This window comes from Carcharhinus amblyrhynchos, chromosome 8 (assembly GCF_965287045.1).
Source record: "Carcharhinus amblyrhynchos chromosome 8, sCarAmb.v2.hapA, whole genome shotgun sequence".
NCBI classification, from domain to species: Eukaryota; Metazoa; Chordata; class Chondrichthyes; order Carcharhiniformes; family Carcharhinidae; genus Carcharhinus; species Carcharhinus amblyrhynchos.
The window spans coordinates 90893614-90911611 of record NC_137331.1 but is presented as its reverse complement, the minus strand read 5'-3'; the positions used below and the strand labels follow the sequence as shown (position 1 = coordinate 90911611).

At 43.3% G+C, this 17998-nt stretch overlaps 1 protein-coding gene and 1 non-coding gene across 2 annotated transcripts in view; one reads left to right on the top strand and one right to left on the bottom strand.

Moving 5' to 3' along the window:
• The first annotated feature begins 1187 nt into the window (after window positions 1–1187).
• Window positions 1188–1260, top strand: trnar-acg (transfer RNA arginine (anticodon ACG)). The gene has a single exon. It is a non-coding gene; the product is annotated as a tRNA-Arg (tRNA).
• Window positions 1261–8369: 7109 nt separating this feature from the next.
• Window positions 8370–17998, bottom strand: part of tmem71 (transmembrane protein 71) — a 39893-nt gene continuing 30264 nt past the window's right edge. Inside the window, exons 10-11 of the mRNA XM_080194970.1 lie at window positions 14378–14402; window positions 8370–11242 (exon numbers count right to left, since the gene is read on the bottom strand). Of these exons, the coding sequence (XP_080051096.1) occupies window positions 14379–14402 (24 nt within the window). The 3' untranslated portion in view covers window positions 8370–11242; window position 14378. The remainder of the gene's footprint in view (window positions 11243–14377; window positions 14403–17998) is intronic.

Below are 17998 nucleotides of genomic sequence, written 5' to 3'. Positions count from 1 at the left end.
TAGACAATGACTTTGCCCTCACAGCTCTGTGTGGTATGCAGTTCCAAAGAAACACAACCCTCTGGCAGAAGAAATTCCTTTTCATTTCAGTCGTAAATTGCGCTCTCCACCCCACCCCCTTTATTCGGAGACTGTGCCCTGTGATCTTAAACTCTCCCAAGAGGGAAACATACTCTCAGCATTTACCCAGTCAAACACTTAGCCCCACATCCACCAAATAAAGATTACTCACTTCTCAATCATAAGTTATTATTCAATTTCCCAAATCTTTTTGTACTTTCACATCAGAAAACATTTGGAATAATTTACCTTTGTTTGTGTAAAATGACAGGTGACACCCTGACTGTCTGTGAATAATTGTCCTGAGCACATAGAGGATTTGTGGATGTTGATCCCATTGCCTACAGCAAGCACTCTGTAATGTGGGTGAGCTGTCTGGTCCCTTGGAGGATCTTACACTCGATATTTCACAGGAGAATATCAGACAGCGAAAGCTTGTTGCTCCTTACCCAGCAGAGAAAAGCCTCTGCCAATTCATGCACTGACTCCCCATGTGAAATGCTTTCTCCCCACCACCATGTCAAAGCAGCAGCATTCAGCCACTGGCTGGACACACAGATACAATAACAGTGAAAGAAGCTGCAAATAAGCCACACATGGAGAAGAGTAGAAAGCTGACAGCAAACTAGCAGCTGCCTAGAAAGTGAGGGAGCGGAAAATGTGCTGCATTACTGCTGGAAGCATTTCATTGTGTCAGTGGAGTGTTTGGATGCATTGCAGCTCGAAGGCACTCCCTGCTGGTCAGCTGGTGCAACTGCAGAACTGAAGCAGACATTTGCAGGCAGTGTTCAGACAGGAAAAGAGGGTCCCCGTGTTTTGACGACAGCACGTTAACTGTAAACTCTTTGTGAAGTTAAGAATGCTGAGTTGAGTGAATTGTCGTTGATCACACACTTCCTTCAAATGAACACATGAACCATCGAGCTGTTATTGAAGCAGCCAGCTGAAGACAGATGTGGATTGGAGTCCAGTGATATTCAGCACATTTAAGATGAAGCATTGATGGAAAGCAGTGAAGGCGACTTTGTTTGTTGATTGTTCCACATGTGAATTCCCATTTCCACTTGTGACCCTTTTTTGTAGCACATCTCTCTGAAATGGGAGCTTGTCACATCATTTGGCCACCTGGGCCAGTGGCGCAATGGATAATGCGTCTGACTACGGATCAGAAGATTGTAGGTTCGACTCCTACCTGGCTCATCTAACTTTTGCAATCTCCACATCACAATTTCACACCTTTCCAAACTGACAGATGGAATACAATGTTGGCAAGTGTGAGGTTATCCACTTTGGTAGGAATAATGGTAGGAAGGACTACTACTTACAGGGCGAAAAGCTGCAGCATGCTACAGTGCAGAGGAACCTGGGGGTCCTTGTGCATGAGTCGCAAAAACCCAGCTTGCAGGTGCAGCAGGTGGTCAGGAAGGCAAATGAGATGCTGGCCTTCATAGCGAGGGGGATTGAATATAAAAGTAGGGAGGTCTTGCTGCAGCTGTATAGGGCATTGGTGAGGCCGCAGCTGGAGTACTGTGTGCAGTTTTGGTCGCCATACTTACGCAAGGATATTTTGGCCTTGGAGGGAGTGCAGAGGAGGTTCACTAGGCTGATACCGGAGTTGAGGGGGTTGAGCTATGAGGAGAGGCTGAATAGACTGGGCTTGTACTCGTTAGAGTTTAGAAGGATGAGAGGAGATCTCATTGAGACGTATAAGATGATGAATGGGATGGATAGGGTAGAGGTGGAGAGGCTCTTCCCGCTCAGAAAGGACAGCAGGACTGGAGGGCACAGCCTCAAGATAAATGGGGGGCAGTTTAGAACAGAGTTGAGGAGGAACTTCTTCACTCAAAGGGTGGTGAATCTCTGGAATTCTCTGCCCGTTGAAGTGGTTGAGGCTACTTCGCTAAATATATTTAAGACACGGGTAGATAGGTTTTTGATAGGCAAGGGGATTAAGGGTTATGGGGAGAAAGCAGGAAAGTGGAACTGAACCACTTCAGATCAGCCATGATCTTGTTGAATGGCGGGGCAGGCTCGAGGGGCTAGATGGCCTACTCCTGTTCCTATTTCTTATGTTCTTATGACCAACCTGCTTGTTTGCCATGGCAGCGTGAACGGTCCCCTCTCAAGAGATTAAATACCAAAAACTGAACATTAATAAATGTACTCACAAAATGTCTTGTTGTGGGCTTTGATGTTGAACCTTTTAATTGATCACTACTTTTCTTCTCTTTCAGTAACCAGATCAAGTCACAGAGTTCTATTAAACAGCTCTTTTAGTTTCAATGTATCGTGAGGACCCTGGAATTTCACAGCTCCCAGTGATTTCAACAGATTTCAAGATGAAGCATTGATGGAAAGCAGTGAAGGCGACTTTGTTTGTTGATTGTTCTGCATGTGAATTCCCATTTCCACTTGTGACCCTATCGTAGCACATCTCTCTGAAATGGGAGCTTGTCATAACATTAGGCCACCTGGGCCAGTGGCGCAATGGATAACGTGTCTGACTATGGATCAGAAGATTGTAGGTTTGACTCCTACCTGGCTTGTCTAACTTTTGCAATCTCCACATCACAATTTCACACCTTTCCAAACTGACCAACCTGTTTGTGTTGCCATGGCAGCGTGAATGGCCCCTTCTCCGGAGATTAAATAGCAAAATGTGAACATTGCTAAATATACCTGCAAATGTTTTGATGTTCAGCCTTTTAATTGATCACAACTTTTTTCTCTTTCGGTAACCAGATCAAGTCACAGAGTTCTCTTAAACAGCTCTTTTAGTTTCAGGATGTCAGAAGGACCCTGGAATTTCACAGTTGCCTAACTAATGAATGTATAGAATTCAGGAATGTGCAATGACTTTGCCCCCACAGCTCTGTGTGCTATGGAGTTCCAGAGAAACACAACCCTCTGGGTGAAGAAATTCCTCTTCATTTCAGCCTTATATTGCTCGCCATTCATTCTGAGATGATGTCCTCTAGTCTTAGACTCTCCCAAGATGGCAACATGACCTTTGCATTTACCCTATCAAGCCCATTACTCCTCCATCAACCAAATAAATATTCCTTACTTCTCAATCATCTCCTATTATTATAATTTTCCAATCATTTTTGTACTTCCGCATCAGATAAACTTTTGGAGTAGCTTACCTTTCTTTGCATACACTGTCATGTGACACCCTGACTGTCTGTGAACAATTGTCCTAAGCACATAGAATTTGTGGATGTTGATCCCATTGCCTGTCACATGCACAGCAAGCACTCTGGAATGTGAGTGAGCTGTCCAGATGCTTGCAGCATCTTACATCAGCTGAGAAAAGCCTTTGCCAATTCATGCACTGATTATTCATATGAAATGTTTTCTCCCCACCACCATATCAAAGCAGCAGCATTCAGCCAGTAGCTAGTCGCGCAGATACAATAGGAGTGAAAGAGGCTGTGAATAAGCCACACCTGGGGAAAGATGACAGCAAACTAAGTAGCTGCTTGGAAAGTGTGGGAGCAGCAAAAGTGCTACATTTCATTGCTGCCAGTGGATGAATTACAGCTCAAAGGCACTCCCTGCTGGTCAGCTGGTGCAACTGTAGAGCTGAAGCAGAAATTTGCAGGCAGTGTTCAGACAGGAAAAGAGGGTCCCCGTGTTTTGGCGACAGCATGTTAACTGTAAACTCTTTGTGAAGTTAAGAATGCTGAGTGGAGTGAATTGTAGTTGATCACACACTTCCTTCAAATGAACACATGAACCATCGAGCTGTTATTGAAGCAGCCAGCTGAAGACAGATGTGGATTGGAGTCCAGTGATATTCAGCACACTTCAAAATGAAGCATTGATGGAAAGGAGTGAAGGCGACTTTGTTGATTGTTCCGCATGTGAATTCCCATTTCCACTTGTGACTGTTTCTGTAGCACATCTCTCTGAAATGGGAGCTGAGCATTTATATTGGCCAGATGGTGCAGCAGACAATGTGTCTGACTGTGGATCAGGAGATTGTCAGTTTGACTCCCACATGGCTCTTGGAAATTTTGCAATCTGCATGTGACCATTTTACACCCTTTCCAAACTCATCCTTTTTTTGAATTGATGAAGGCAGATGTCCCATTTGCCTCTTTCTCCACCCTACAAACATCAATTAAAAGCTGAACATCAAATCCTGCAACAAGACATTACGGGGGTACATTTTACAATGTTCACATTTTGATAATGAATCTCTGGCCACAGGGCCGTTCATGATGCAATTTAAACTTGTTCTGGACAATAAAATAGACAATGCAAATTGCCAACAGACAATGCAAAATAAAAGTTTTGCATTGGGGGAGAGCGGATCTTATAAAATAAGACAGGATCTGATTACCCGCTGCCTTGGCAAAGCAGCCAGCATGATAAAGGACCCCATGCACCCTGGACATTTTCTCTTCCACCTTCTTCCATTGGGAAAAAGATACAAAAGTCTGAAGTCATGTACCAACCAACTCAAGAACAGCTTCTTCCTTGCTGACTTTTGAATGGACTTACCTTGCAATAAATTAATTGTTCTCTCCACCCTAGCTATGACTTTAACACTATATTCAGCACTCTCTCATTTCTTTCTCTATGAACGGTGTGCTTTGTCTGTGTAGAACGCAAGAAACAATTCTTCTCACTGTATACAAATATATGTGACAATAATAAATCAAATCAAATCATATCAAGGTAGACTGTGAACAGCTACTAACAGGGAAATCTACAGAAGAGCAATGGGGAGGCACTGAGGAAATGGGAAGGATGCAAGACCAGCACGTCCTCACTGGGGTGATAGGTAGGAGTAACAAGCCCTGAGAACCATGGATGATCAGAAATATTCAGGATACAATGAAAAGGAAAAGAAAGGCTCTTAGAAAGTATAAGGGGAGCAAATCAGTGGAAGCATTAGTGAGGTATAGAAATTGCAGGGTGGAGTTTAAAAATGCAATTAGGAAAGCAAAGAGGGAATATGAGAAAGATCTGGCTGGTTAAAGTAGGAAAAATCCCAAAATATTTTATAAGTATACCAGTGGGAAGAGGATAAGCAGGGAATGAGTTGGGTCCATTAGGGACCAAGGGGGCAACCTTGCAGGTAAGCCAGCAGATAAGTAATTGGCTAGTGACTGGTAAGCGATTTTTCTTTTTTTTTGTCTTTTTTTCTGTTGGCATTGTGGTAGCTGATGTAAGATATCTTAAGGATTAAGTCATGGCAGGAGATCCCAGACCCGTGTTATACACCTCTTGTGCGATATGGGAATACAGGGATTCTCCAGGTGGTCCTGGCTCCTTCACATGCAAGAAGCGTGTGCAACTACAGCCCCTGTTAATCCGTTTGATGGGTCTGGAGCTGCGGATGGATTCACTTTGGAGCATACATGATGCTGAGGAAGTCGTGGATAGCATGTTCAATGAGTTGGTCATACTGCAGATAAAAATGACTGAGGGAGATAGAGAATGTGTGACCACCAGACAGAGGGAGGGTAGGTAGGCAGTGCAGGGGTCCCCTCGCTCATCTCCCTTGAAATCAGATATTCTATTATCTATTACTCAGGGGCATAGGTTGAAAATGAGAGGGGGAAAGTTTTAAAGAGATGTAAGAGGCAGGTTTTTCACACAGAGGGTGGTGAGTGCCTGGAATGTGCTGCCAGAGAAGGTGGTGGAACTGGATTCTATTACAACATTTAAGAGGCATCTGGATAAATGCCTAAATATGGTGTAGAGATGTCGGTGTTGGACTGGGGTAAACACAGTAAGAAGTCTCACAACACCAGGTTAAAGTCCAACCAGTTTATTTGCTAGTAGTCCCACAAGCATTTGGAAACGGTGTTCCTTCGTCAGGTGTGTGGAACCTTCCAGATGAGTTGTGCCCTAGGCTGCTGTGGGAGGCAAGGGAAGAGATTGTAGGGGCTCTGACCCAAATTTTCAATTCCTCTCTGGTGGAGAGGAAGGTGCCAGGTGACTGGAGAACAGCGAATGCAGTTCCGTTATTTAAGAAGGGTTGTAGAGATAAACCAGGGAACTACAGACCAGTGAGTTTCAAGTCAGTAGTAGGGAAACTATTAGAGAAACATTTGAAGGACAGCATCTATCTCCAATTGTACAGGCAAAACTTGATCAGGGATAGTCAGCATGGCTTCATCAGAGGGAGGTCATGCCTAACAAACATGATTGAATTTTTTGAGGAGGTGACCAGGTGTGTAGATGAGCGTAGTGCAGTCAATGTAGTTTACATGGATTTCAGCAAAACTTTTGACAAGGTCCCATGTGGGAGACATGTAAAGAAGGTAAATTCACATGGGATACATGGTAATTTGATAAAGTGGATTCAAAATTGGCTCAGTTGTAGGAGATAGGGTGATGACAGCAGGCTGCTTTACTGACTGGAAGCCTGTGTGCAGTGGCGTACCACAGGAATCTGTGCTTATATATGACATTGATGACTATGTAGGCGGGGTGAGGTAGGATTACTAACTTTGCTGATGAAGCAATCTTGTCGGGTGGTTAACAGTGAGGTGGAGTGTCTTTGGTTACAAGAAGTTATAGACGGGATGGTCAAATGGATAGATAAGTGGCAGATGGAATTTAATTCTGTAAATTCTTTAATTCTGATAGAATAATTCTGTAAACTGTGTGCGCCTTTATACGCCCTTCTCTGATCAGAACCTTCCACACACCTGACGAAGGAACATCATTTCCGAAAGCTTGTGGGATTACTATCAAATAAACTGGTTGGCCTTTAACCTGGTGTTGTGAGACTTCTTACTGTGTTTACCCCAGTCCAACGCTGACATCTCTACACCATATTTAGGCATTTATCCAGATGTCTCTCTCTGCCTCTGTCTAGTTTCTATTTTAAGCTTCTAATATGCATCGAACCTTTTATTTTACTGATGCATGTCTGCCTCATGTAATTAGTGGTGATTTGTTTTTCAGGAAATGTAACTGTCCTTTTATACACACTAATGTGTCCTGGTGCATCTCTGGTTTTCAATTGTTTAAGCTTGAATCTTGCAAAAAGCCTGTGTCCAGGCAAAATTGCTTCAGCATGTTTGGACTGATGTACTCCCAGCATACCTTGCTTTTAGGCCTATTTCTGTGCCCTAAAGTCAGTTTATATGTCACCTCACTATGCTTATATTTCAGGCCTGATGGCTGTCTTCACTTGGTTTCCTTCCAATGATTCTATCTTAGTCAAGCAGTCACAGGCTGCTAAGCTTGTTAAAAGCTCCTCTTTGGAATGTCTACCAGAATTACCGCTGGTGTTTCTCCAGTAGCACATGTAAAGGAGCCAAAACTGTTGACCAATTTGGAAGGAAATGCTCATAATTATTTACCATTCCTCGGAATGAATTAAGTTCACTTGTGTTTTTGGGGGCCCTGACTCTTTATTGCTCTAATGTTGTCTTCAATGGCATGTAACCCCTGTACATCCACATGGGAGTCAAGGTAAACCAATTCACTGGCTTGGAAAGTACACCTTTCCTTGAGGCAGAACTCCAGCCTCCTGAATTCTTATTAATATTTCATCCAGTTTAGCCAAATCTTCTTTTGGACGGTGCCATTTTGACTGCATTGACATTCCTGGGCATCCTTCTCAGCACACTCATCGTCAGGGCTATCGCCAACACTTCTAGAAAATAAATTTTTATCTTCACCAGCAGGTTTCTGTGGAAGGCCTCATGATTAAGTCCACAAACTAAGACCTTTCTTAGCACGTCATGCAGCATGGCCCCACAATCACAGTGCTTCGTAATATTGATTGCAATGGTCTCCTCTGGGGCTCGCCCCATGGAATTGAATTTAAAAAGCTGACAGTTAACTGTCAGTCACCATTAATTAGTACATTCTCCATGGCAATGCCTCTACCAACCAGAGTCCACTTGCCAACTAATCAGCAATCTTCTGATACTGTATAAAGTTGTTGTTTCCCCGACCAGGTATTCTTGCGATTGTCCTGATGAGTGCAAGACAAAATGTTTTGACAAAATGTCTTTTTTTCAGTAACATTTAATATCTCCCTATGTGGCTGTGTCAAATTTTGCTTTATAATGGTTCCATGCTACGCATGGAGACGTTTTGTTACTTTAAGGAGTTATATAAATACAACTTCTGTGACAAAGGAAAAGGAGTAGGTCATTCAGCCCCTCAAGTCTTTTCTGCCAATCAGATCATGACTGGATCTGTATCTTAGCTTCATTTCTTTATTCCCTAACCTATTGCATTACTATAGAAATGTACAAGGTTTTGGTTTGTATAGAAAACATTAAGGCTTATTATTCAGTTTGTTCAAAATTTTTTATTTGTACATTTCTAATACATTCAGTACTACTCGAATCTGTTCATTATACAGTTTCATATAAATTTTTATAAACTTTATTGTAAGATCAGTAAATAAATTTAAATAAGGCTTTGAAAAATTGAAGCTGTATTATAAACACTGGTAAGCCTATCGTCCATTCTACTTGTAACCAATGATACAAGAATATTAATGTGCAGATTTTAATTAGCTTATTTTAGATTTGTAGAAAAGAGAAAGAGAAACAAACTATTACGACAAACACTAACTTGCTAATTAGTAACATTATAATGGTTTGTGTTTACACATATTTGAATTAAACTTTATAATAGATTTTAAAAATCTATTTTTAACATTCAGTGGAGTCACACAATTAATCAATTAGCAGAGATATGATTGTATGCTCATTATGAGATTGGAGCAGTAACCCAAAAGTTGTGAATTTAGAAACCCATCTTGTTAAATTCTGAAATTAAACTCAGCAAAGGCCACTAGAAAAAAAGTATTAGCCCACAGCACCTCACGGGCACCCACTTTTGAGATGTTGGATCGGTTCTTTATCTGTCCCAGTTAGGATGCTGGTAGTGCCACGCATGATGGAGATCTCCTCAGAATGAAAACAGGGAGTGTGGGTGTGTTTACTGTGAACAATGCTGCATGAACAAACACTTCTGTGGCACGCAGATTGGTAAAGATGAGTCAAATATATTTTTCCCCGTGTTTGTTTTCTCAGGACCCTGTGATTGGCAGTTATACCCTTCAGATTCTGGCCAATGGTGGGATAATTGATCACCTCTGCTAATGGACAATGAGTTTTCCCACCCAAAGTACATTCTGTGCCTTCGCTGCACTCAATGCTTCCCACAGGTTATGGTTAACACGATGGAGGATCAGCAGGAGGTTTCCCTGCCTGTGCCTGAAGCTAACAGATCCCTGGGGTCCATTATCAATGTTGGACTCTCAGAGCCAATTACTCCCGGCTTTGCTCATATGTCTGCGGGTGTGCATTGCAGATGCAGTACTGAATGATTCTCAGATGTTGGCTGATGGCACACAATGCCATTGCATGCTGCCCTTGAGGCAGCTATGGTGGATAAGAAACCATTATCCACCTCCCACCAGAATGTATTTTTTGCAAAGTCTGAAAGTCTGATGCATGGGCAGCACAATGGTTAGCACTGTTGCCTCTCAGCGCCAGAGACCTGGGTTCAAGTCTGGCCTCTGGTCATTGTCTGTGTGGACTTTGCACATTCTCCCCATGTCTGCATGGGTTTCCTCTGTGTGCTTCAGTTTCTTCCCACACTCCAAACACGTGGCCATGGTAAATTTTCTTTTAGTGTCAGGTGAACAGCAGGGTAAATAGGGATAGGGCATTGGAGGGACTGCTGTCGATGCAAACTCAATGAGCCAAATGGCCTCCTTCTGCACTGTAGAGATTCAATGCAGCAGTTTCTGTCAAGTTTCATTCTGATCAGTTCTGTGGGAGAGAGCTCTGTCACAACTCGAAAAGACCAAAGTAACTCAAAGTTTAAAGTTTATAAGTTGGCTTACATTAACACTGCAATGAAGTCACTATGGAAATCCCCAAGTCACCGCACTCTGGCATCTGTTCAGGTATACTGAGGGAGATTTTAGCATAGCCAATGCACTTAACCAGCATGGCTTTCAGACTGTAGGAGGAAACAGGAGCATGCAGAGGAAACCCACACAGACATGGGGAGAACATGCGGATTCTGCAAAGGCAGTGACCCAAGCTGGGAATCAAACCCAGGTTCCTGGTGCTGTGAAACAGCAACGCTAACCACTGTGCTATCATGCCGCTACTTTCACAATCCATCAAGGACTGGACCCCATGTAAACCCCTGCCGGACTGAATGCATCAGAGAATTCTTGATGTGAAATGGATTTTGCAAAAATAACCTAATGGAACCTCAGACTACCATGTTCTGTACTGAAAGAAATTGAAATGTATGTAATGGACTTTATGTCACGTGAAATTTGAACTGTTTTGTAATGTACTTGCATAAATCTTATGAACAAAGTATGTTTTTGACGGAAATACTGGGATAGCATATACATGATAGCATCCCCAGAGACAACTCCATTATGGATGGACACATGTGTCTGCCCACTGCTACTGGAGCCTGGTTTGAAGTGGGCACTGATCAGCAGGAAAGCAGATTGAATAATACTAGTCAGAATGTTGATGCTGAATCTGTATTCCAGCCCCAGTTAGTTGAAGGGCAGAAGGATCAACCTTCTCCAATTTGGCATCCCAAGATGGTAGCAGTCGCCAGACTTTGTAACTGTCCCATAGCTCTTCCTTTAAGTAGACGTGAAACATGTTAGTTTGAAGCATACTGTCCTATGTGGACAGTGTAGCTGAGTGCACATGGATCGTGGCAAGTACTGTTAGTGGTCTCCATCAATACAATTTGTAGCAGGTCCTTGGATATCAAAGATGTCTGGAGTCACCCTGCCAGTAAACATCCAAGTCTAGCCAGGGAAAACTCCCTCCACCCATTTTTCCAGGATCTTACTCCAGCCTTTTCTCACTGGAGACAGAAGCCTCTTCATTTAAAATGGTTCACTATAGAACGGGATTGAAAGCTCATTTGAGTCAACATTTGGGGGTGGGGCAGACTAAATAATTCCCAACATTGAAGAAAATTTGACATTTCTCTTATTTAAATGTATGATTTCTCAAATTATTTAGCTTCTGGATTTTTCTCTAGACTTGTGAATTGACGAGCTGTTCAAAGCTTTGTTGAAAACCAAAAAGGTAAGAAATGTCAGCCCGTTTCCCATTGGTTCACGGTTGTCAAGGTTTTTCCAATTTCTTCATTCGTCTTTCATCGAAGCAATTGATAGAAAATTGAGCTTCAAATCCTGTTTCAGGCAAAAATAGAACAGTTACAACCACATCAGTTACAACCTTCAGCGAAAGCTTCATACTGTTGATTTCCATTAGCAATAGGAACAAAATCAGATATCTGATCTGATTTTGGGTAAAAAGTATTCTGGTCTTAACCTGATTTGACCTCCACCCTCAGTTACAGACAATACAAAGCAGATATTTTGACAGAAGTTTTAGAATACAATAGCTGTAAGGTTTGATCTAAGGATCATGGGTTTCGTGTGAATTGAGTTGAGCAATGGATGGATTTGGCAGCACTGTGTCAAGTCATCCACAAACTGGGATCACAACTTCTTCACCACCATCCCACAACCTTCATCTTCACCCGTTCTTTTTCAGTAGAATCATAGAATCAACTCTCTGACAGAGTGCCTTACCCAGGCCCTCTCCCCCACCCTATTGCTGTAATCCCACACATTTACTGTGGATCATCCATCTCACCTACACATTTGGGACATGAAGAGACAATTTAGTTGGCTGCAATACATCATCTCATAGTTTTGCACATGTTCAGAGTGGCATGAATGCTTCAGTCATTGATTGTATGCAGCAAATCCACACAGTTAACTGGCAACTGAGGCCCATAAAGTGGCTGATGCCTGACTTCAGGCACAAACCCAATGAGACCCACACAATGCTGTGTTAGAAATCCATTAACAAGAGGATTATTCTGAATTCAGCAGCTATGCTGCGGGTATGAATCAGTCACAATGAAGACCCAGACCGAGGCGGGACACTGGCATCAGACCTGCAGCAGGGTAAGATCAGGTGAGGTCAACCGATGGCAGCAGACCTGTGTAAAGTCAGGACAAGCATGCCTGCTCTTCCCGTTTCCACATTCAGTCATTTTGTTGACAGCCTCTGGAGGCCCCATTTAAAAACCTCTTGTTTGATTGTTTTTCACCTGAGGAGATTGATGGCAGCATGCACAGAACATGCCGTGGTCAGCCGGGAACCAATTTAGTAAGAGGGCCTGAAATAGAGATTGCAACCCCAGATTTCTATCATAGCAATGGGCCATGCAGCAGTTTTAGGTGGCGGAATCTGGGTGACACAGGCCTAACCAATATGATATGTGACCCATGCAAAGAACAAAGAAAATTACAGCACAGGAATAGGCTCTTCCTCACTCCAACCTGTGCCAATCATGCTACCCATCTGAACTACAGCCACCTACCCTTCCGGGGGCCATATCCCTTTATTTCCATCCTATTCATGTAGTTGTCAAGACATCCCTTAAAATTCACTATCATATCTGCTTCCACTACCTCCCCCAGCAGCGAGTTCCAGGCACGCATCAACTTCTGTGTAAAATGCTTGCCTCGTATATCTCCTTTACGCTTTGCCTCTTGCACCTTAAACCTACGCCCCCCTAGTAATTGACTCTTCCATCCTGCAAAAAAGCTTCTGACTATTCACTCTGTCCCCATGCTCCTCATAATCTTGTAGACTTCTACCAGGTTGCTTCTCAACCTCCATCGTTCCAGTGAGAACAAACCAAGTTTCTCCAATCTCTCCTCTAGCTAATGCCCTCCATCTCAGGCAACATCCTGGTAACTCAAAGATCACCGAATTGTTACAGTGCAGAAGAAAGCCATTCACATCACAGAACCACTACAATACAGAAAGAGGCCATTTGGCCCATCAAGTCTGTACCAAACACAGTTCCACACAGGCCCTATTCCCGTAACCCTGTTTACTTACCCTGCTAATCCCCCTGACACTAGGGTCAATTCAATATGGCCAATCAACCTAACCCACACATCTTTGGACTGTGGGCGGAAACTGGAGCACTCAGAAGAAACCCATGCAGACACGGGGTGAAAGTGCAAACGCCACACAGGCAGTGACCTGAAGCTGGAATGGGACCTTGGCCCCTGACGCTGTAAGGTAGCAGTGCTAACCACTGTCTCATCATGTCTGTACCGACTCTCCAAATGAGCACTTAGTCTGGTGCCATTTCCCTGGTCTCCTCCCCTTAACCCTGCATGTGTGGAATGAGCATCCATGTGCAGCATTCTGTATGCGACACTACAGTGTCCATTTTACACTAAAAATGCAGGCACTGTGAGACCCAATTTCTCAGCCTGAATTTATTATTTATTTATGAGTCACGAGTTGGCTTACATAAACACTGCAACAAAGTTACTGTAAGAAATGAAATAGGGCCCTTGAGGCCTCCCCAAGCAAACCACCCTTTCCCAGATGAGATCTGAATGATGGTGGGTGAGGCCTAAGAGAGGGTGGGCGAGACCTGATTGAGAGTGAGTGGGACCTGACTGAGGGTGGGTGAGGCCTGAGTGAGGGTGGATGAGGCCTGAAGCAATGGGTGAGACCTGAAACATGTGGGTGAGGTCTGATTGAGGCAGGTAAGACCTGAACCAGGTGCATGAGGCAACCTGTAGTCTGACCTCTTCCCGTGGTGTCCGTAATCTGGCAGGGTAAAGTTGAATAACTGTTTGATATATGCTCAGCAGTCTTTGTTTCTGGGGCAGGTAGAGGTGCAGCCTGCTTCTACCCACTATTATCCCACAGGCTGGATGGAGATGATGGGATAGAAAATATCAGATTGTCTGTCTGTTCTCCATACCACCTCATATTCAATCTCACTGATTTCAATGGGATTCCAACTGGGCGGAGTGAACAACAGGTAGCTCTGCATTAACACCCATTTTCCAACTGTCTAATATATTTTCCTCTCCCGCACTGCACGCCACACACACACACACACACACACACACACACACACACACACACACACACACACACACACACACACACACACACACACACACACACACACACACACACACACACACACACACACACACACACACACACACACCCCCCATGAGTTCACCACACCAGTAAAATTCCACAGTTTTAATGGAAATGTCCACTATAGTACCACATTTCCTTTTGTGGTCTTTGGATATCTCTATATTACTAACTATAACTGAAAGTAAGTGATTTTTCCTCTTATTATACTCATTCACTTTGACAATGAGGTGCTGTGGTAACAGTATTGAAGCAATCACAATGCCTTTAACCACATTCCTACACAAGCCACTTGCCTGATTTAAAATAAAATCTTGTTAAATACTTACCTCAGTCTTTTTCTGAGGTGATTTCCTTTGAAGAGAAAACACAAATTAGTTCAATTTCAATCTAAAATTACAATTAAAATAGAGCCTTACTTTTCTGTCAAAAGTGAATTCAATGTGACTTTGAGAAATATAAACTATCCCTCCTCATCCTTCTCAGCCTGTCTGTCTGCGACCTTTCATGCAGTTGGTCACTCCTTGTTCACCCAGTGTCTCTGTGGAGTGGGATCTCACTCGCTGAGTTACTTACCCGAGAAACACAATCAATGCCTGCTCTTCTCACTCCCACGCCTATGACCTCAGGGAACATTGTTAATCATAGAATTCCTACAGTACAGAAGGAACCACTCGGCCCAATGAGTCTGTACCGACTCTGTGACAGAGCATCTTACCCAGACCCTATCACCGTAACCCCATGTATTTACCACACTAATCTTCCTAACCTATACATCTAGGGATATTAAGGGTGTATTTTGTCCTCGTTCCTGGAGTCCAAGGGGGTTATAAGAACAGAATCTCTTTGGAAAATTTCCAAATCCCCCTATGATTTCACCCTTCCCTCAGCCTCTAACCTCCCACAAATCTGCAACCCCACTAAACAATTCCAGCCTCTTGTGCGTCCCCAGTTATAACCATTCCACCATTGCTGGCCATCCCTTCAGTTGCCTAGGCCCTAAACTCTAGAAGTCCCTCCCAACACTTCTCTGCTTCTCTGCCATATTCCCCTCCTTTAAGATGCTCCTGTGTTCTGATATCACCTCATGTGTTTGGAGTGATATTTTGTTCTGTAGTGCCTCTGTGAAGCACCTTGGAAGTTTTGCTACACAGGTAACCGTGTGGAGTTTGCATGTTGTCCCCATGTCTGTGCGGGTTTCCTCTGGGGGCCCCAGTTTCCTCCCACACTCCAAACATGTGCAGGCCAGGTGCATTGACCATGCTAAATTGCCCCTTAGTGTCAAGGGGACTAGCTAGGGTAAACGCATGGGGTCATGGGGATAAAGGCTGCGTGTGATTGTGGTCGATGCAAACTTGATGGGCCGAATGGTCTCCTTCTGCACTGCGGGATTCAATGAAATTGTTGTGTTTACCTGGACTATATTCCCGAAGGAGCTGAACTTTTGCCAGGAATACTCCCTAATGTGACTGCTTCTAGTTTAAATCTTTTAGGTTTCATGGCGCTAGTTGACATATTAGAGCATAGTGCTACCTCAGAAACTGTACCTACACCATTAAGGGATCAACTACTTCAGAAGGGCTTCTTGCACCTTTCAATCTTAACTTTAGCACTCAGCATTTAAGACCTTTTCGACTTTTCTGCTGAGTCAAGTAGGCAAAATGAAATTGGATTCTGATGTTGACCTTATGACCAACCCGAGATTGCATGGATTTGCATGGTTACATGCTGAAAGGGCCTGGGAAGAAAGCTACAGTGCAAGAATGGGGAGGTGATGACCTAGTGGGATTATTGCTACACTATTAATCCAGGAATTCAGATGATGTTCTTGGGTTCAAATCCCACTATGGTAGATGGTGAAATTTGAGTTCAATCAAAAAGAAACCTGGAATTAAGAATCTATTTATGACTATTAAGTCATTTTCAATTGTTGGAAAAACCCGTCTGGTTCACTAATATCCTTTAGGGAAGGAAATCTGCCATTCTTACCTGGTCTGGTCTGCATGAGACTTCAGGGCCACAGCAATGTGGTTCACTCCCAACTTCCCTCAGGCAATTAGGGATGGGCAATAAATGCTGGCCAGCCAGTGATGCCCATGCCCCACAAGTTATTTAAAATACTATTGCCTGCATTTTAATTTTGCCGCTACTCAGTGTCGGGAGCTGAAACCTCCCCTACACCAGCATCTTTAGGATGAAGGGACATTTTATTTCAAAGATTAAAATACAGGTATGAAAGAAATATTGGTGCAGCAGGTAGAGATGAACACTTACTAGTCTTTACCTTCCCCTACCCCCCTTTTACACGTGGATCCAATCATTCATACTTTACTTCCCATTTCAAGCAGTTGGGCTATGGATTGGGATAAGAAGTGTTCCGTGACTGTTTATGCCATCCAGAAGTGCCTTCAGTGCATTGGAAATACAGGAACAGCAGGAGGCCATTCGGCCCTTTAAGTCTGTTGCATCATTCAACGATTAGATCATGGTTGGTTTGCATCTTCACTCCCTCCAGCCCTCCTTGGTTCTGTAACCATTAATACCTTTTCCGAACAAAAATCTTTCAAAGTCATTTTTGATGTAGCAGCCGATGGGGGAGAGAGTTTTCGATTTCCATGACTTTTGTGTGAAGAATTACTTTCTCTGACGTCAACCCTGAACAGCCGAGCTCTAATTTAAGGTTATTTGCACTTTGTCCAGGATTCTCCTGCCAGAAAAAAATGGCTTCTATCTTATTACCTCCTTTAATCATTCATAACACTTTAATTATGCCTTAATCTTCTCAATTCAAGAGAATCCAAGGCAAACTGTCTTCATATTTAAAAGCCAAAAGAGAAAATGCTGGAAAATCTCAGCAAGTTTGGCAGCAGCTGTAAGGAGAGAAAAGAGCTGACGTTTTGAGTCCAGATGACCCTTTGGCAAAACTAAAAGGCCTAGAAAGTGAGAGATATTTATACTGCAGGGTGAGGAAATGAAAGATGAGTCATAACCACAGAAACAGGGGGAAAAGACTGCTAATAGCTGTCCACAGAGAGAATAAAGAGTGTGAATGGCCAAACGGCAAGAAGCTAAAAATCAGAGCATAAGCTGTGACAGATGAAGATGTGATGGGAGGGGGTAATGGGTGGGAGGGAGATAAAATTTAGAATAAAGGGGGGAAGGGGAAGCAAAGGGGAAGAAAAGGTAAGGGAAGGGGAATAAAGTAGGGGGAAAGAGTGGGGGGAAGATAAATGAAGAAAGACATATAAATAAATGATAGAGAACAGTACAAAAAAATGAAAATAAAGGGAGTCGAGGTGGGGTAGAGCTAATCATCTGAAGTTGTTGAATTCAATGTTGAAACAGGAAGACTGTCAAGTGCCTAGCTGGAAGGTGAGATGCTATTCCTCCAGTTTGCATTGAACTTTACTGGAATATTGCAGCAAGCCAAGGACAGACATGTGGGCATGGGAGCAGGATTGTGTGTTAAACTGGCAAACAACTGGAAGGTCAGAGTCCTGACTGCACACAGATGATCACTCAGTCTACATTTGGTCTCCCCAATATAGAGGAGACCACATTGGGAGCAGTGAATGCAATACACCAAATCGAAAGAGGCACTACTGAAATGTTGCTTAATCAGGAATGAGTGTTTTGGATCTTGGATGGTAAGCATGAGAGAAGTAGCCCTGTATAATTCTCATACTGCACCCCCTCCAAGGTCAATACATTGAGTTGAGATGCCCAGAACTGAACATAGTATTATAATGGGGTCTTAGCAGAGCTCTTAACAGCTGTGGCCTAACTTCCATCCCTTTGTCTTTTGCTGCCCTTGAAGTAAAGACTAACATGTTATGAACCACTTTAGTTGCATTTTACTCCTATTCACTAGCTTTACTTGATCCCTGTACACGGACCCCTCAATCCGAATGCTCCTTCACACACCCAACTCCTCAGCAAACATTGGAAAC